Source organism: Pan troglodytes, chromosome 1 (genome assembly GCF_028858775.2).
Source record: "Pan troglodytes isolate AG18354 chromosome 1, NHGRI_mPanTro3-v2.0_pri, whole genome shotgun sequence".
Lineage (NCBI taxonomy): Eukaryota > Metazoa > Chordata > Mammalia > Primates > Hominidae > Pan > Pan troglodytes.
The window spans coordinates 116,690,176-116,709,118 of NC_072398.2; the positions used below are offsets into that span (position 1 = coordinate 116,690,176).

The 18,943-nt window shown below is 42.7% G+C and overlaps 1 protein-coding gene and 1 long non-coding RNA gene across 2 annotated transcripts in view; one reads left to right on the top strand and one right to left on the bottom strand.

Annotated features, from left to right (window-relative positions):
* The window catches only part of LOC107967697 (uncharacterized), a 71,940-nt gene that overhangs the window by 12,527 nt on the left and 40,470 nt on the right, over positions 1-18,943 (bottom strand). The window contains exon 8 of the long non-coding RNA XR_010152750.1: positions 12,269-12,424. This is a non-coding gene — a long non-coding RNA (uncharacterized LOC107967697). The remainder of the gene's footprint in view (positions 1-12,268; positions 12,425-18,943) is intronic.
* On the top strand, positions 9,647-17,233 carry LOC469446 (3 beta-hydroxysteroid dehydrogenase/Delta 5-->4-isomerase type 1). The gene is made up of 3 exons (XM_009428209.4): positions 9,647-9,867; positions 13,695-13,859; positions 16,009-17,233. Exons 1-3 carry the CDS (start codon positions 9,717-9,719, stop codon positions 16,818-16,820), a joined length of 1,128 nt encoding a protein of 375 aa, XP_009426484.1. The 5' UTR covers positions 9,647-9,716; the 3' UTR covers positions 16,821-17,233.

The window sequence follows — 18,943 nt, forward strand, 5'->3', positions numbered from 1 at the left end:
GTGATTTCTGCATTTCCATCTGAGGTACAGGGTTCATCTCACTAGGGAGTGCCAGACAGCGGCAGCAGGACAGTGGGTGCAGCACACCGTACGTGAGCTGAAGCAGGGAGAGGCATTGCCTCACTCAGGAAGCACAAGGGGTCAGGGAGTTCCCTTTCCTAGTCAAAGAAAGGGGTGACAGACAGCACCTGGAAAATCGGGTCACTCCCACCCTAATACTGTGCTTTTCCAATGGGCTTAAAAAATGGCACACCAGGAGATTATATCCCGCACATGGCTTAGAGGGTCCTACACCCACAGAGTCTCGCTGATTGCTAGCACAGCAGTCTGAGATCAAACTGCAAGGTGGCAGCGAGGCTGGGGGAAGGGTGCCCGCCATTGCCTAGGCTTGATTAGGTAAACAAAAAAGCTGGGAAGCTCGAACTGGGTGGAGCCCACCACAGCTCAAGGAGGCCTTCCTGCCTCTGTAGGCTTCACCTCTGGGGGCAGGGCACAGACAAACAAAAAGATAGCAGTAACCTCTGCAGACTTAAATGTCCCTGTCTGACAGCTTTGAAGAGAGTAGTGGTTCTCCCAGCACACAGCTGGAGATCTGAGAATGGGCAGACTGCCTCCTCTAGTGGGTCCCTGACCCCTGAGCAGCCTAACTGGGAGGCACCCCCCATTAGGGGCAGACTGACACCTCACACGGCCGGGTACTCCTCTGAGACAAAACTTCCAGAACGATCAGGCAGCAGCATTTTCCGTTCACCAATATCCGCTGTTCTGCAGCCACCACTGTTCTGCAGCCACCACTGCTGATACCCAGGCAAACAGGGTCTGGAGTGGACCTCTAGCAAATTTCAACAGACCTGCAGCTGAGAGTCCTGTCTGTTAGAAGGAAAACTAACAAACAGAAAGGACATCCACACCAAAAACCCATCTGTACATCACCATCATCAAAGACCAAAAGTAGATAAAACCACAAAGATGGGGAAAAAAACAGAGCAGAAAAACTGGAAAATCTAAAAAGCAGAGCACCTCTCCTCCTCCAAAGGAATGCAGCTCCTCACCAGCAATGGAACAAAGCTGGATGGAGAATGACTTTGACGAGTTGAGAGAAGAAGGCTTCAGATGATCAAATTACTCTGAGCTACAGGAGGAAATTCAAACCAATGTCAAAGAAGTTAAAAACTTTGAAAAAAAAATTAGACGAATGGATACCTAGAATAACCAATGCAGAGAAGTCCTTAAAGGGGCTGACGGAGCTGAAAGCCAAGGTTCGGGAACTACATGAAGAATGCAGAAGCCTCAGGAGCTGATGCGATCAACTGGAAGAAAGGGTATCAGTGATGGAAGATGAAATGAATGAAATGAAGCGAGAAGGGAAGTTTAGAGAAAAAAGAATAAAAAGAAATGAACAAAGCCTCCAAGAAATGTGGGACTATGTGAAAAGACCAAATCTACGTCTGATTGGTGTACCTGGAAGTGATGGGGAGAATGGAACCAAGTTGGAAAACACTCTGCAGTATATTATCCAGGAGAACTTCCCCAATCTAGCAAGGCAGGCCAACATTCAGATTCAGGAAATACAGAGAATGCCACAAAGATACTCCTTGAGAAGAGCAACTCCAAGAACATAATTGTCAGATTCACCAAAGTTGAAATCAAGGAAAAAATGTTAAGGGCAGCCAGAGGGAAAGGTCGGGTTACCCACAAAGAGAATCCCATCAGACTTACAGCGCATCTCTCGGCAGAAACTCTACAAGCCAGAAGAGAGTGGGGGCCAATATTCAACATTCTTAAAGAAAAGAATTTTCAACCCAGAATTTCATATCCACCAAACTAAGCTTCTTAAGTGAAGGAGAAATAAAATACTTTACAGACAAGCAAATGCTGAGAGATTTTGTCACCACCAGGTCTGCCCTAAAAGAGCTCCTGAAAGAAGCACTAAACATGGAAAGGAACAACTGGTACCAGCCACTGCAAAAACATGCCAAAATGTAAAGACTATCAAGGCTAGGAAGAAACTGCATCAACTAATGAGCAAAATAACCAACTAACATCATAATCTCAGGACCAAATTCACACACAACAATATTAACTTTAAATGTAAATGGGCTAAATGCTCCAATTAAAAGACACAGACTGGCAAATAGGATAAAGAGTCAAGACCCATCAGTGTGCTGTATTCAGGAAACCCATCTCACGTGCAGACACACATAGACTCAAAATAAAGGGATGGAGGAAGATCTACCAAGCAAATGGAAAACAAAAAAAGGCAGGGGTAGCAATCCTAGTCTCGGATAAAACAGACTTTAAACCAACAAAGATCAAAAGAGACAAAGAAGGACATTACATAATGGTAAAGGGATCAATTAGACAAGAAGAACTAACTATCCTAAATAAATATGGACCCAATACAGGAACACACAGATTCATAAAGCAAGTCCTTAGTGACCTACAAAGAGACTTAGACTCCCACACAATAATAATGGGAGACTTTAACACCACACTGTCAACATTAGACAGATCAACGAGACAGAAACTTAACAAGGATACCCAGGAATTGAACTCAGCTCTGCATCAAGTGTACCTAATAGACATCTACAGAACTCTCCACCCCAAATCAACAGAATATACATTTTTTTCAGCACCGCACCACACCTATTCCAAAATTGACCACATACTTGGAAGTAAAGCACTCCTCAGCAAATGTGAAACAACAGAAATTATAGCAAACTCTCTCTCAGACCACAGTGCAATCAAACTACAACTCAGGATTAAAAAACTCACTCAAAACTGCTCAACTACATGGAAACTGAACAACTTGCTCCTGAAGGACTACTGGGTACATAACAAAATGAAGGCAGAAATAAACATGTTTTTTGAAACCAACGAGAACAAAGACACAACATATCAGGATCTCTGGGAAACATTCAAAGCAGCATGTAGAGGGAAATTTATAGCACTAAATGCCCACAAGAGAAAGCAGGAAAGATCCAAAATTGACACCCTAACATCACAATTAAAAGAACCAGAAAAGCAAGAGCAAACACATTCAAAAGCTAGCAGAAGGCAAGAATTAACTAAAATCAGAGCAGAACTGAAGGACATAGAGACACAAAAAACCCTTCAAAAAATTAATGAATCCAGGAGCTGGTTTTTTGAAAAGATCAACAAAATTGATAGACCACTAGCAAGACTAATAAAGAAGAAAAGAGAGAAGAATCAAATAGACGCAATAAAAAATGATAAAGGGGATACCACCACCAATCCCACAGAAATACAAACTACCATCAGTGAATACTATAAACACCTCTATGCAAATAAACTAGAAAATCTAGAAGAAATGGATAAATTCCTCGACACATACACCCTCCCAAGACTAAACCAGGAAGAAGTTGAATCTCTGAATAGACCAATAACAGGCTCTGAAATTGTGGCAATAATCAAAAGCTTACCAACCAAAAAGAGTCCAGGACCAGATGGATTCACAGCCGAATTCTACCAGAGGTACAAGGAGGAGCTGGTACCATTCTTTCTGAAACTATTCCAATCAATAGAAAAAGAGGGAATCCTCCCTAACTCATTTTATGAGGCCAGCATCATCCTTATACCAAAGCTGGGCAGAGACACAACAAAAAAGAGAATTTTAGACCAATATCCTTGATGAACATTAATGCAAAAATCCTCAATAAAATACTGGCAAACCGAATCCAGCAGCACATCAAAAAGCTTATCCATCATGATCAAGTGGGCTTCATCCCTGAGATGCAAGGCTGGTTCAACATACACTAAATCAATAAATGTAATCCAAGGTATAAAAAGAACCAAAGACAAAAACCACATGATTATCTCAATAGATGCAGAAAAGGCCTTTGACAAAATTCAACAACTCTTCATGCTAAAAACTCTCAATAAATTAGGTATTGATGGGATGTATCTCAAAATAATAAGAGCTATCTATGACAACCCAAGCCAATATCATACTGAATGGGCAAAAACTGGAAGCATTCCCTTTGAAAACTGGCACAGGACAGGGATGCCCTCTCCACCACTCCTATTCAACATAGTGTTGGAAGTGCTGGCCGGGGCAATTAAGCAGGAGAAGGAAATAAAGGGTATTCAAATAGAAAAAGAGGAGATCTAATTGTCCCTTTTTGCAGATGACATGATTGTATATCTAGAAAACCCCATTGTCTCAGCCCAAAATCTCCTTAAGCTGATAAGCAACTTCAGCAAAGCCTCAGGATACAAAATCAATGTGCAAAAATCACAAGCATTCCTATACACCAATAACAGACAAACAGAGAGCCAAATCATGAGTGAACTTCCATTCACAATTGCTTCAAAGAGAAGAAAATACCTAGGAATCCAACTTACAAGGGATGTGAAGGACCTCCTCAAGGAGAACTACAAACCACTGCTCAATGAAATAAAAGAGGATACAAACAAATGGAAGAACATTCCATGCTCATGGGTAGGAAGAATAAATATCATGAAAATGGCCATACTGCCCAAGGTAATTTATAGATTCAATGCCATCCCCATCAAGCTACCAATGACTTTTTTCACAGAATTGGAAAAAACTACTTTAAAGTTCATATGGAAACAAAAAAGAGCCTGCATTGCCAAGTCAATCCTAAGTCAAAAGAACACAGCCAGAGGCAACATGCTACCTGACGTCAAACTATATTAAAGGCTACAGTAACCAAAACAGCATGGTACTGGTACCAAAACAGAGATATAGATCAATGGAACAGAACAGAGCCTTCAGAAATAATGCCGCATATCTACAACTATCTGATCTTTGACAAACCTGACAAAAACAAGAAATGGGGAAGGGATTCCCTATTTAATAAATGGTGCTGGGAAAACTGGCTAGCCATGTGTAGAAAGCTGAAACTGGATTCCTTCCTTACACATTATATGAAAATTAATTCAAGATGGGTTAAAGACTTACATGTTAGACCTAAAACCATGAAAACCCTAGAAGAAAACTTAGGCAATACCATTCAGGACATAGGCATGGGTAAGGACTTCATGTCTAAAACACCAAAAGCAATGGCTACAAAAGCCAAAATTGACAAATGGGATCTAATGAAACTAAAGAGCTTCTGCACAGCAGGAGAAACTACCATCAGAGTGAACAGGCAACTTACAAAATGGGAGAAAATTTTCACAACGTACTCATCTGACAAAGGGCTAATATCCAGAATCTACAATGAACCCAGGCAAATTTACAAGAAAAAATCAAACAACCCCATAAAAAAGTGGGCAAAGGATATGAACAGACATTTCTCAAAAGAAGACATTTATGCAGCCAAAAAACACATGAAAAAATGCTCATCATCACTGGCCATCAGAGAAATGCAAATCAAAAGCACAATGAGACACCATCTCACACCAGTTAGAATGGCAATCATTAAAAAGTCAGAAAACAACAAGTGCTGGAGAGGATGTGGAGAAATAGGAACACTTTTACACTATTGGTGGGACTGTAAACTAGTTCAACCATTGTGGAAGTCAGTGTGGTGATTCCTCAGGGATCTAGAACTAGAAATACCATTTGACACAGCCATCCCATTACTGGGTATATACCCAAAGGATTATAAATCATGCTGCTATAAAGACACATGCACACGTATGTTTATTGTGGCACTATTCACAATAGCAAAGACTTGGAACCAACCCAAATGTCCAACAATGATAGACTGGATTAAGAAAATGTGGCACATATACACCATGGAATACTATGCGGCCATAAAAAATGATGAGTTCATGTCCTTTGTAGGGACATGGATGAAGCTGGAAACCATCATTCTCAGCAAACTATTGCAAGGACAAAAAACGAAACACCACATGTTCTCACTCATAGGTGGGAATTGAACAATGAGAACACATGGACACAGGAAGGGGAACATCACACTCCAGGGACAGTTGTGGGGTGGGGGGAGGGGGGAGGGAGAGCATTTGGAGATATACCTAATGCTAAATGCCGAATTAATGGGTGTGGCACACCAACATGGCACATGTATACATATGTAACAAACCTGCACATTGTGCACATGTACCCTAAACTTAAAGTATAATAATAATAAAATAAATAAATAAATAAATAAATAAACAATTGAAAGAAGTGAAAAAACAATGATGTGAAAAATTGAACTACTCATGCAGTGTTGATGGGACATGCAGCCACATTGGAAAACAGATTGCCAGTTTCTTAAAATGTTAAATATACATTTACCTTATGATCTAGCACTTTCACTCCTAGCTGTCTACCCCAAAGAAACAGAAAACATGAATGTGAATATTCATAGCAGCTTTATCCATAATAGTCCATAAAGTGGAAACACATCAAATATCGATCAACTGATGAATGAATAAACAAATGGGAGCCATCCATACAATTTAATAGGGTTTGGCACCTAAAAGGAGTAAAATATTGATACGTGCTACAACATACATGAACCACAAAAGAACATTAAGCTGGCCAGGTGTGTTGACTCACACCTGTAATCCCAGCACTTTGGGAGGCCAAGGTGGGTGGATCATTTGGGGTCAAAAGTTTAGATCAGCCTGGCCAACATGATGAAATCCTGCCTCTACTAAAAATACAAAAATTACCCAGGCATGGTGGCAGGTGCCTGGAGGCTGAGGCAGGAGAATCACTTGAACCCGGAAGTGGAGGTTGAAGTGAGCCAACATCACACCACTGCACTCCAGCCTGGGCAACAGAGCAAGACTCTGTGTCAAAAAAAAAAAAAAAAAAAAAAGTATATTAAGCTAAGTGAAAGAATAGAAATACAAAGACCAAATATTCTATGATTCCATTTATATAATGTCTAGAAAAGGCAAATCTGTAAAGTCAGTGAGTCAATTAAAGGTTGCCTTGAGCTGTGAGTAAGAGTAAGGAATGGTGACTGATGAGCACGAGGGATTTCTTAGGAATGATAGAAATGTTGGAAAACAGGATTACAGTGATGGTCCACACAAGTATAAAATTTTACTAAAAATAATTGAACTGTACACTTAAAACAAGCAAATGTGATGTCAATTATACCTCAGTAAACCTATTTAAAAATAAAAGAAAGTTGGTAGTATGGTTCCCAGTCACTCTGGACCTTTGTTTTATTTCTCCCTTTCTTTAGGGCTTATATTTATTGCTTCCACTCAGAGACTCCAAGACACATGAGCTGAAATCTACGAGCCTCCAGAACGTTCAACAGCTGAAGGAAAGTCCAGCCCCACACTGAAGGCAATGGGGGATCTTTAAGGTGCTCTCCAGCACTGCTACAGCAGGCAAAGGCATGCGATGCACCTGGGTAGTTTCAGATAGTACTCCACAAGTCTCAGCAAGACCCAGGGCCTGTAAATAGTTCTGATAGTTTCAGAGAACAAGCTGCTACATCTTGTAGCACAAGGCCAACCTTTCCTAGGCAAGTGGTTTTGAAGCATTGGTAGTGAGGTCCAAAGTAGAAGATGAATGTCTACAACATGAAGGAGGGCAAGACCCAGAGTGGGGTGTCAAACTAAATCATTTGTAGAGTATTACTTTCAATAACTGCAGAAAGCATTCTTTTCAAGTGCTTATGGCATGTTCACCAATGTAGACCATATGCTGGACCATAAAACAAATCTCACTAAATATTCAAGAATCAAAATCATACAGTGCATATGCTCTGGCCACAGTAGTATTTAATTAGAAATCCATAACAATGAGATATCTAGAAAATCCTCAATTTTAGAAAACAAGCAACACACTTCTGAATAACACTTGGGTCAGAGAAGAAACCACAAGACAAAACTTTAAATATTATTAACTGAATGATGATAACCCAATACATCAAAATGTTGGGTACAGCTCACACAGTGCTTAAAGAGAAATTTACAACTTTTAATGCCTATAGTGGAAATAGGAAAGGATTACTCAGGATCCTGAAAAACGGGGCTGGGTGCAGTGGCCCACGCCTGTAATCCCAGCACTTTGGGAGGCTGAGGCGTGCAGATCACAAAGTCAGGAGTTTGATACCAGCTGGTCAACGTGATGAAACCCCACCTCTACTGAAAATACAAAAATTAGCCCGGTGCAGTGGCGGGCACCTGTAATCCCAGCTACTTCGGAGGCTGAGGTGGGAGAATTGCTTGAACCCGGGAGGCAGAGGTTGCAGTGAGCTGAGATGGTGCCCCTGCACTTCAGCCTGGGTGACAGAGCAAGACTCCATCTCAAAAAAAAAAAAAAATGTGAAAAACGAGTGAAAAAAAAAACAAAATTAATAAATGTAAGCCAATAATAAAAATAATGAAAATCATGAAATAGAAAAATAAACAAAAGAGACAATCAACGGTCAATTTTTCTGTACTCCCTGCACAAAACTTCATTTCAAAATAATTTTATATTTAAATATATATCCAGAACCACAGAGATCTTAGAAGAAAAAATTAGAGAAATATAGAAATAAAATGAGAACTGTGGGAATAAAAATCAGGAAGTAGTTGCCTATGAGGTAGATTGGGGGAAGGGCAGGGAATTAACAGGGAACAGGCAGAAAACAACTTTCTGGAGTGATGGAAATGGTCTATATCTTTTTTGGGGTGCTACTTACATGGGCATATATAACCGTCAAGTTCCACTGAACTGAACACTTAAGACCTGGGCATTTTAATGCATGTAAATTATATTTCAATTTTTTTGAGTAAAGTGTCTTGGGAAGCTTATGGCGGTGATATTTGGGCAGTTCTGGGGCATAGGCTTCAGAAGCATTCACAGTATGTCCAGTTCAAGAATTTGCTGAGAATCGTTTTGCAGCCAAAAATATGGATAAGTTCAAACACCTATGATAAGAGTCATTGGGGCATACAACCACAAATCCCCACTCTTGTGATACAGGCCATATCATTAAGTGGTTATCACCAGATAGCTTTCCTTCAATGATGTTGTTCATCTAGGAACCCAGGGCTCTCCAGGGGCAAATGACCATTGAGGTTTCAGATATATTGGGTAGGAAAGAAAGTCACCGCACATGAAACTAAGTGATTGGGGCTGTCACCATTGCAAATTTCTAAATTTTGTAAGACAGCAGCAACATTTCAAATGATAGTCTGAGAGAGGAGATAATGGGCTTACATGGATTTCCCTCCAGATGGATTTACTGAACAAGGGCACAATTCAAATTGCACTTGCAGATTTCTCCTGGTCTAGTTTAAGTTCACAGATTGTGGATCCCAGACAGCTGGTATCAACTGACTAGTGTCCTATTAAGGCTAAACCCAAGACTCTGCCACACTGCAGCATTAGGATGGGACTTCTCTTCCTGTTCCTGGGAAGAATTAGAGATGTAACCCAAAGGTCACTATTTTTCTGAGATAAGGATCCCACAGGAGGAGAGAGCAATGAGTACATGGCCAGAGATCAAAGTGATAAGGGTTGGGCCAGAAGCCACAGTGCATAAAGCTTCAGACTTGCCACAGGAAATGAGGTGAAAAGTACGTCCACTCTTCTGTCCAGCTTTTAACAATCTAACTAAAGGTTAGAGATTTTTCATTTTCTTTCAGCTACTCCTGCAGTGATGGGGACACCGAATGTTTGCAAAACAATGGGGTAGAGGAAAATAAGGCATCTGTGTGAGTATATAACCATTTGACGTCTCTTTTTAGCCCTCTCCAGGGTCACCCTAGAATCAGATCTCCAGCATCTTCTGTTTCCTGGTGAGTGATTCCTGCTACTTTGGATGGCCATGACGGGCTGGAGCTGCCTTGTGACAGGAGCAGGAGGGTTTCTGGGACAGAGGATCATCCGCCTCTTGGTGAAGGAGAAGGAGCTGAAGGAGATCAGGGTCTTGGACAAGGCCTTCAGACCAGAATTGAGAGAGGAATTTTCTAGTAAGTAAACTTGGGTCATGGGTGTGTGGTTCCATCTTAACACTGCATGTGTGTGGGGGGAGATGGACCTTGTCTAGCAAGTTATTGAAATTTGTAGCCAAATCTAAGCCAATCTCACATCCAAAGTCATCAAGAAATAAATATTAAATAGTATAAAATGGCATAGTATGAAAGATACTGGGTGGGATTTCCAGAGACTAGATTCTGGCCCTGACCCGGAACTTGAGAAGCAGCCACCTCAGCCTCCAGGCCTCTTTTCTTCTCGTCTAGAAAATCCCACATCAGTTCTTTTTCTTGTCTGCAACTCTTTTATGTTCTGAAGCTTTTGTCTTGGCAATTGCTGTACAACATTCATAAAGGACACCATTACCCTGGAGACCTCACCAATGGGTCATTGTCTCTCTAGAACGTGCCAGGCTGTGTTTTGTTTTGCAGCTTCCTTAGTATCCTTAGTGAGGGCAAAATAAAAGGAAGTTAAGGTAAAGATGAGTGTATAAGTGGGTGTGTGTGACAGAGAGAGAGGAAAACAATAAGGGGGAGAGAGAGTCGGGGAGAGAGACTCAGAGACAGAGACAATGAGAAAGACAGAGAAATAATGAAAAATATATAGTGAGAGAGAGAGCATCAGTGAGAGAGTGTGTGTGCACAGTGCACAGCACAGAGCGGAGACAGAGTAAGAGGCAGTATAAGGCCAGACATGCCTCATTTAGATTTTGCATATATGGCTTTTAAAAAAAAAAAAAAAACATTTACCTCTGTTGCTCATCATCAAAAAGAAATTGACTGCAGAATTTTCTGTGGCAACTCCTTGTACAAATGGCCCCATGAGGCAGGTAGAAAAGGCATCACATCCAACTGGACAATGAACGCATCAAGGTCCGGAATCACAAAGCAACTTGCTAAGGCCATCTGATTGATGTGTAGCAGAGCTCAGACCAGAGCTTTATCCATAGGCTATTTCACTTGGCCCCAGAGCTGATGCTTGGCAAAGTGGATCTTCAGTCTCTCCCTTTGCTCCTTGGTGTGCCCCAAAACAATTCCCTGTCCTCCTCCCCAACCCAGGGGATTTGGGGGACTGTGTGTCTACATGTGGGCTCTGGCTGCCCAGAGGGTCCTGCCCTGCCCACAGAGAATCCCCCACTTGACAGCATTCAGGGACCACACCCAACACTCTACTTTTGCTCTTCTCTGACCTCTTGAAATGTTCGATTTCTTCCACCCTCTGTTTTAATGTTGTCTTTGATAAACAAATATTAAATGCTTATAATCCTTGCCTGTGTCTCACCAATATTTGCAATTTAACATCTGAAGCCAGAAAAAAGCAATGCTCAGCCTAGAGGTATTGTTCCCCTATGGTAAAAATGCAGATCATATAATAGACAGGCAGGGGTCTGTATGAAGATAAAAACAGAGAAAGCATTCAGTGTTCTTTTTGTGCCAGGCACTTGGCCAAAGGTTTGCCAACTCATTTGCTCCTCATAACAACCCTATGAGATCGGTAATATTATCCTCCTTTTTTAAAGATGAGGAGATAGAAACAGAGAGGTTAGTTAACTTTTTGAAGGTCCCACAGTTAGCATATGGCAAAGCTAGATTTGAACCCAGACAGACTAGTGCAGCGTCTGTGCTCTTAAGCAGTAGTTTGTCCTACAGCTCCTTTAGGCCTTCCTCTAGCCCAACTTACACCATAAAAGCAACTCCATTTAGTCTACATAAAACACTTGCCAAGTCTACAGTGCCTTGGAGAAGAAGGGAGCCATGTCTTCATCAACAAAGTCCCTTTTCCTAGTCCCTCTAGATCCCTGGGAACTCACTGGGGAAGAGTCCTTTTCTCTCAGCTTTGGACTTCTTCCACTTTGACACTCCTTTGAGCCAGTCTGTCTGAAGTGGCAGCAAAGAAGAAGCAGAGGAAGGCAGCAGGAAGGGCAGAGGTGGAAATAGAACCAGAGAACATCCCACTCTCAGGCTGTTACCCACATCACCACCAGCAGCCTCTTCTCTGACTCCCCCACTCCAGGACCTTCTTGGAGTTGCCTGACAATGGGAAGAGGTTGGGAGTAGACAAAACATGGCAGAGGCATCAGGAGAGCAAGTGGTCCTGCTTGTACCCCAGGAAGGAATTTCTCCAGCTTCGAATTTTTCACTCTGAATTTTGCTCTCACTGGTCTTTGGTCTTTGTTGCCAATTTCAGTTAAACTGGCTTATTCTTTGGAAAAGAATGATATTAAACAACAGAAAAGTTGATATTAAACAGCCAGTCCTGCACCTGGTGTACAGGGTACAAGCTTGGAGGCAGGGTGGGCGTGTTTAAGCCTTCACTAGAAACGTGACCTTAGATCTGTCCCTTAACCTCTCTGAGACTCAGTTTCCTCACTGGTAAAGTGGGACTCAGAATACCTACCTCATGAGATAGCTGTAAAAAGAAATAAATATCCTGTAAGTTGCATACAGATGATAAAGCACAAACAAGCGTAGAGTATTTATCCAAGCTCCATGTAGCATGGTGTTCATTTTGTGGGCTAATTCCAGGTGACAACCTTACTGGCAGCGTCACTTCCTGTGGATTTCAAAGGAACCTGAAGTCATTGATGTTGTAACCACTGCCTCCGGCTAGACAGCTGCGATGTTAGTTCATTGGTGGTTAACTCATTTTCAGCATTGCTACCTGCTTTTGATGATATCTGATAAAAGTTTTCCAGGGAAATTCATCATTGAAGCCCACCCACAATTCCTGAGTAATGATTCCACTCTCCTCCCAGTTGCCCAAGCAGGAAACTGTAGGGGTGATTTTATCTTCTCCTTTTCCTATCAGCTCAGATCCAATAGGTACCAGGACCTTCAAGGTAAGGTCTGAAATTCAAACCTGGTATATCTCTCCCCTCCTCTGCTTCCACTGCTGGACCCTGCTTCCAGTCCTCATCGAAACTTTGGCACAGACATTCTGATTAATCATTTGATCATCAGTCTTTCTCAAATCCCCTATACCAGTCCATTTTATATCCTCAAGCCAAGATTAACTTCCTATACCACAACCCTGCTTTTGTTCCTTTTTTTGTTGTTGCTTGTGTGGATTTTTTTTTTTGAGACAAGGTCTTGCTCTATCACCCAGGCTAGAGTGCAGAGGTGTGATCTTGGCTCACTGCCAGGAACCAGAGACCCCAGCCTCCATTTATCCTCCCACCTCAGTCTGCAGAGTAGCTGGGACTGCAGGCAGGCACATGCCACCATGCCCAGCTATTTCATGTATTTTAATAGAAATGGGATTTCCCCATGTTGTCCAAGCTGGTCTCAACCTCCTGCGCTCCAGTGATCCATCCATCACAGCCTCCCAAAGTGCTGGAATAACAGGCATGAGCCACGGGGCTTGGCCTTTTTGTCATTTTATTCCAAATATAAATAAGGGGTTTTCTTTAACATGATGCTGGAGTCCCAAAATTATGATTCTATACATGATTTCTCATTACTTACAGAATTAACTTCAAACTTTTCCCTCATACTCTCTACAATCACACTACTCTCCTTAGAAAATTTGATGGGCTTCCCATGACTCTAGCAATGCTTATATTCCAGGCATACCTGACAGCTCACTGCTCAGATTACTTTTCTAAAATGAGATGGGAGAGAAATAGATGTTTGCTCTTTCCAAGAAATTGATACACATGCTGATTTCTGTGCCTTTTTTACTTGTTCTTTCCGTAGAATGTACACCCTCCACTCTAACACCCTACTCTAACCATCCTTGAACACTTATGTAACATCACCTTTATCAGAAAACTTCTCAGCCAGATACAGAAATCATTCCAATGACCTGACCTGTGTTCACACAGAACTCCAGAACAAGACCAAGCTGACAGTGCTGGAAGGAGACATTCTGGATGAGCCATTCCTGAAGAGAGCCTGCCAGGACGTCTCGGTCATCATCCACACCGCCTGTATCATTGATGTCTTCGGTGTCACTCACAGGGAGTCTATCATGAATGTCAATGTGAAAGGTATGGTAGGCTGGGGAGGAGATGCAGCAAGGTGGGGAATTAAGGATCACAAAGAAGGGCAGGAAGGGAAAAGAAGTCCCTCCACTGAACACCTGCTGTGCTCTGGGCCAAGTGCCTTTGCTGATCGCTACGAATAGGGGAGTTCAAGACTGCTAACTTTAGTTTTTTAGATGATAAAACTAGGACTGAGAGAGGGCAAGTAACTTGTCCAAGGTCCCCCAGGTAAGTAAGCAAGTAGGAGAGTTAGACTTTAAACTCACCCCTGTGTGACTCCAAAGGCTCTTTCTACTGTGGTTCCAATCAAAAGTCAACTAATTTCTGACTTCAGACTCTTGATACCCAGCCACCCCTTGCCTCCCAGGCCAGAAGCAGACCTTGCAGGTGCCACTGTAGTCACCATTTTGAACCTTGTGTGTAGGTTGATGAGAACATTCAGAGCCCTCCTGCCCACCTCAAACAAGAAGTCCTCTCGAGAGAACTAGCAAAGCTGGTTCACAAGGTCTGTCAGGACAGAATTATCCAGCACATGCCTTCCCACAATATTTTTTTAACAGTAAGATTTTTCCAGTATCAAGAATACAATCTCTTCAGCTCACCACAGGGCCTACTATTCCAGAGCCGTTTTCAGCCAGGTGCACAAAGTGCACCCTCATTTAATCTTCATCCCTTAAATGCTTGGGGTTTCCTTTCAAAGTATGGCTTTCCAACTACCTTAAATTCAGACACATTTCCTTAAGGAATCTTCTCAGAAATCTCACCCTCTGATCTCCAGAGTCCAGTCTCTTCAGCACCATAGCACCCCAAACCCCGGCCTGGCCCTCCGCATTTAGTCTACTCTGACTCTTTTTCCAAAGCAACCAATTGCTTTTGAGTCTCCAGCACCATAAAAGAAAAAAAAAAAAAAACTTCCAGTTTCTACTTACCCATACTTCTAAGTACCCCTGCTGTGCAAGGAGGGTGCTAAGAGTAACCAGTTTTTAATTTTAATTACTACTTCAACAGCTCCCAAAAGGAGGGGATATGAAATGACAGGGGAAGTGTTAGAGGCATCTGTTTGCTAAAACCATTATAACTCCCAAGCTTAGAAAATACTTCACAATGTTGGTCATTTCCCCCTTGAAGGTAAACTAACTCCAAATTTTCTCTGCCACAAGATTAATTTTTGAACACATGAGGCTGTCTTTCCAGAAACTCAAATTGCACAGAGACATTAAAAGGGCTAAGATACAAAAATTTGTAAATAAAAATGATCCTTTCCCTAGGAAATTCCTTCCTTCTTCAAGGGAAGGCACTATGGGTACCTCCATGAGCTTTGCTTCTACACAGCTCAGGGGAGGCTACAAGGTCCTCCCACTGCAGGTGTTACCAGCAGAGGACACACTTCTCTCCCCAGCCCTCCACCAGGCTCCACAGGAAACGCCAGGGCAGAGTTTAAAAGAAGGTTTATCACCTCCACTTTACATAACTGGGTAAACAGAGTCACAGCCAGAATTGGAAGCAGCTTTCCCAGGGAACACACAATCAGGAAGAGTGTGGGTTTCCAGCATCTCCCCACAATCCACTGCTTGCTCAGTGACTCCAGGGTGGTCCTTGTGACAAAGTTTTATTAGAGCCCAGCAAAATGAGAAAAGTACCAACAATTTCATATATATTGAAGAGTTTATATTGCCTATATACAATGGTGTATGTGTGTGTGTGATGTGAATTCTTCAACTGCCCATTTTGCCTAAGGACTGGAACTGTCCATATTCACAGAGTATAGCCTCCTGATTTTTTAGATTTTAAATGATCTGACTTTAATGGTACTGATTACAAATCATAATTTGTCAATACCCTTACTTGGCAAAATAAAAAGTGATAACCCTAGGTCCCTTTCCAAAATTAAAGTACACACACACACACATCCATGAAACCCAAAAGTCTAGAAATTCTTACTCTCCAGAACCCACATGTCAGTTTCTCTTCATTTTGGTATTTTTCTTATGGCTGTAATACGACCAAATCTCAGACAGAACCACAGAAGAATGTACCCTGAGTCTGTTACAACCACCATATTTGGGAGTGGGGGGTGGGGCACATAGATCTGTGCTCGTGGTTGGCACCTCTTAGGGATATATCCTGACAGTGACAATATGCTCTTCATGGACAGGTACCCAGCTCCTGTTAGAGGCCTGTGTCCAAGCTAGTGTGCCAGTCTTCATCTACACCAGTAGCATAGAGGTAGCCGGGCCCAACTCCTACAAGGAAATCATCCAGAATGGCCACGAAGAAGAGCCTCTGGAAAACACATGGCCCGCTCCATACCCACATAGCAAAAAGCTTGCTGAGAAGGCTGTGCTGGCGGCTAACGGGTGGAATCTGAAAAACGGCGGCACCCTGTACACTTGTGCCTTACGACCCATGTATATCTATGGGGAAGGAAGCCGATTCCTTTCTGCTAGTGTAAACGAGGCCCTGAACAACAATGGGATCCTGTCAAGTGTTGGAAAGTTCTCCACTGTTAACCCAGTCTATGTTGGCAATGTGGCCTGGGCCCACATTCTGGCCTTGAGGGCCCTGCAGGACCCCAAGAAGGCCCCAAGCATCCGAGGACAGTTCTACTATATCTCAGATGACACGCCTCACCAAAGCTATGATAACCTTAATTACACCCTGAGCAAAGAGTTCGGCCTCCGCCTTGATTCCAGATGGAGCCTTCCTTTATCCCTGATGTATTGGATTGGCTTCCTGCTGGAAATAGTGAGCTTCCTACTCAGGCCAATTTACACCTATCGACCTCCCTTCAACCGCCACATAGTCACATTGTCAAATAGCGTATTCACCTTCTCTTATAAGAAGGCTCAGCGAGATCTGGCATATAAGCCACTCTACAGCTGGGAGGAAGCCAAGCAGAAAACGGTGGAGTGGGTTGGTTCCCTTGTGGACCGGCACAAGGAGACCCTGAAGTCCAAGACTCAGTGATTTAAGGATGACAGAGATGTGCATGTGGGTATTGTTAGGAGATGTCATCAAGCTCCACCCTCCTGGCCTCATACAGAAAGTGACAAGGGCACAAGCTCAGGTCCTGCTGCCACCCTTTCATACAATGGCCAACTTATTGTATTCCTCATGTCATCAAAACCTGCGCAGTCATTGGCCCAACAAGAAGGTTTCTGTCCTAATCATATACCAGAGGAAAGACCATGTGGTTTGCTGTTACCAAGTCTCAGTAGCTGATTCTGAACAATTTAGGGACTCTTTTAACTTGAGGGTCGTTTTGACTGCTAGAGCTCCATTTCTACTCTTAAATGAGAAAGGATTTCCTTTCTTTTTAATCTTCCATTCCTTCACATAGTTTGATAAAAAGATCAATAAATGTTTGAATGTTTAATGTGGAGGGAGGTGTGAGTTATGTTAATACATACTTTCCTCCTTTCTCCTTCTTTTCCAGGTATTGCCATCTCCAATTTAGAAGAGTAGCATAAAACCTGGGTTGGGGAGAGGGCAGAGTAGTGGGAGGGCCAGGAAGGGCGGATGAAGACTGAATAAGCTCTACTACCTTTCAGGCATGTACAACATGACCTACATATGACATATATTATCTTATTTAATACTCATCAGAAACCTATCTGGTGGGGGTGACTAATCCCATTTTACCACTGAGGAAACTTGTTCACAGTCACACTAACTGATTAGTGGCTATGCCTGCTACCAGGGAGTTGGCCTTGAAAGTCCTTATCTTTCCACGGAATCACGCAGCCTGAACTGGTCTTGTCAGTGGTACAGCAGAGCACTGGAGCATGCGGTGCCGATACATGGAAGAGACCCGTCTCCGTTGGGTTACCTCCTTCTTGCCCAGTCCCATGCAGGGGACTCTCTAGAACCCAGGAGAATCCCTGGGGAGCATCTGGAAGGGTTTGAATGCCTTACCAAATGGCCCTGAGCAGGGGTGAGTGAAGTAAAAATGCCTCCAGCCTCCACCTTCAATGCCAATTTCCTTGAAGGTCTCTAGAACACACCTGGCTATATGTGTGTTAGTCATTCTGATCATACATAACCCTGCATTTCACCCTTTCAAATCACACAGTGAAGCCACACCATGGGTTCCTGGGCAAGTAAAGGGAACAAGTTTAAACTTCCCCCAAAATGTGCCTTCTATTCAGCCCAAGAAGTAAGTCTACTGTCCCACATCCCCAGATTTAACTGCCTCTCTCTTCATTCTCCTTCTCTTCTTGAGATCATATCTTTTCCTCCTTTATTCTTTCATCTCCTTAGCCTCTTTCCTTCCCTCCAAATCCCCTTAAATCACTGGCTCTCTCATTCTTCTCAATTTCCCTGAGGAGAGGAGGCTAATCAAGACAAGCTTGGGGACTTCGATGATGACATAGTCATTAACCAACCAAAGGAGCAACAGTCAAATAAAAAATACTCTCAGGGGCATCAGTGACAGAGTTGAACTGAAGTGGGTGAGGAAGTTGCTGTGGGTCCAGAGTGTGGGGAGGGGAAAATTATCTCCCTGTGGACTTGGGTGTATCACAGCCATGATAGGAGTCACACCCAACTTCAAGATGGCTTGCTTCTTACATGGGAAATTTACAGATTATTAATCAGTTGAATTTGATTACTGCAAAGAGATAGTTTCAGTATTCATTCTGAAGGGAAAAGGTAAGCACATTCTGGTCCAGAAGAACAGGTTTCCACCACCATCAACACCCCAAGAGACAGATGATCAGCACCAGCATCAGCATGGAGTGGCCCCAGGCAGTAGGGTAACATGGAAAATGGAACACCCATCCTTCCCTGGCACTGCACAAAATGCAAGAACCAGCATCTGTTCAGCTCTTGAAAGGCATGCACACCATGTATATGTTAATGCAAAATAGCAGTGAAAGGAAAGGAGGGTGGTGGAATCTTGGAAAAGGGCCCTTCCTCCTTGTTTTTCTGCCTAGTGAAACCCCACACCTATTAATCCACCAGGGCAATTTTCACAGGCAAGGGAAGAAAAAGGATTTATCTCCAACAGGCAGTGAGGGGTGTTTGAAGTAAGAGAATAGAAGACTGGATTGGCCAATGGTCTCAACTGAACAAGCACGAAGGCCTCAGAG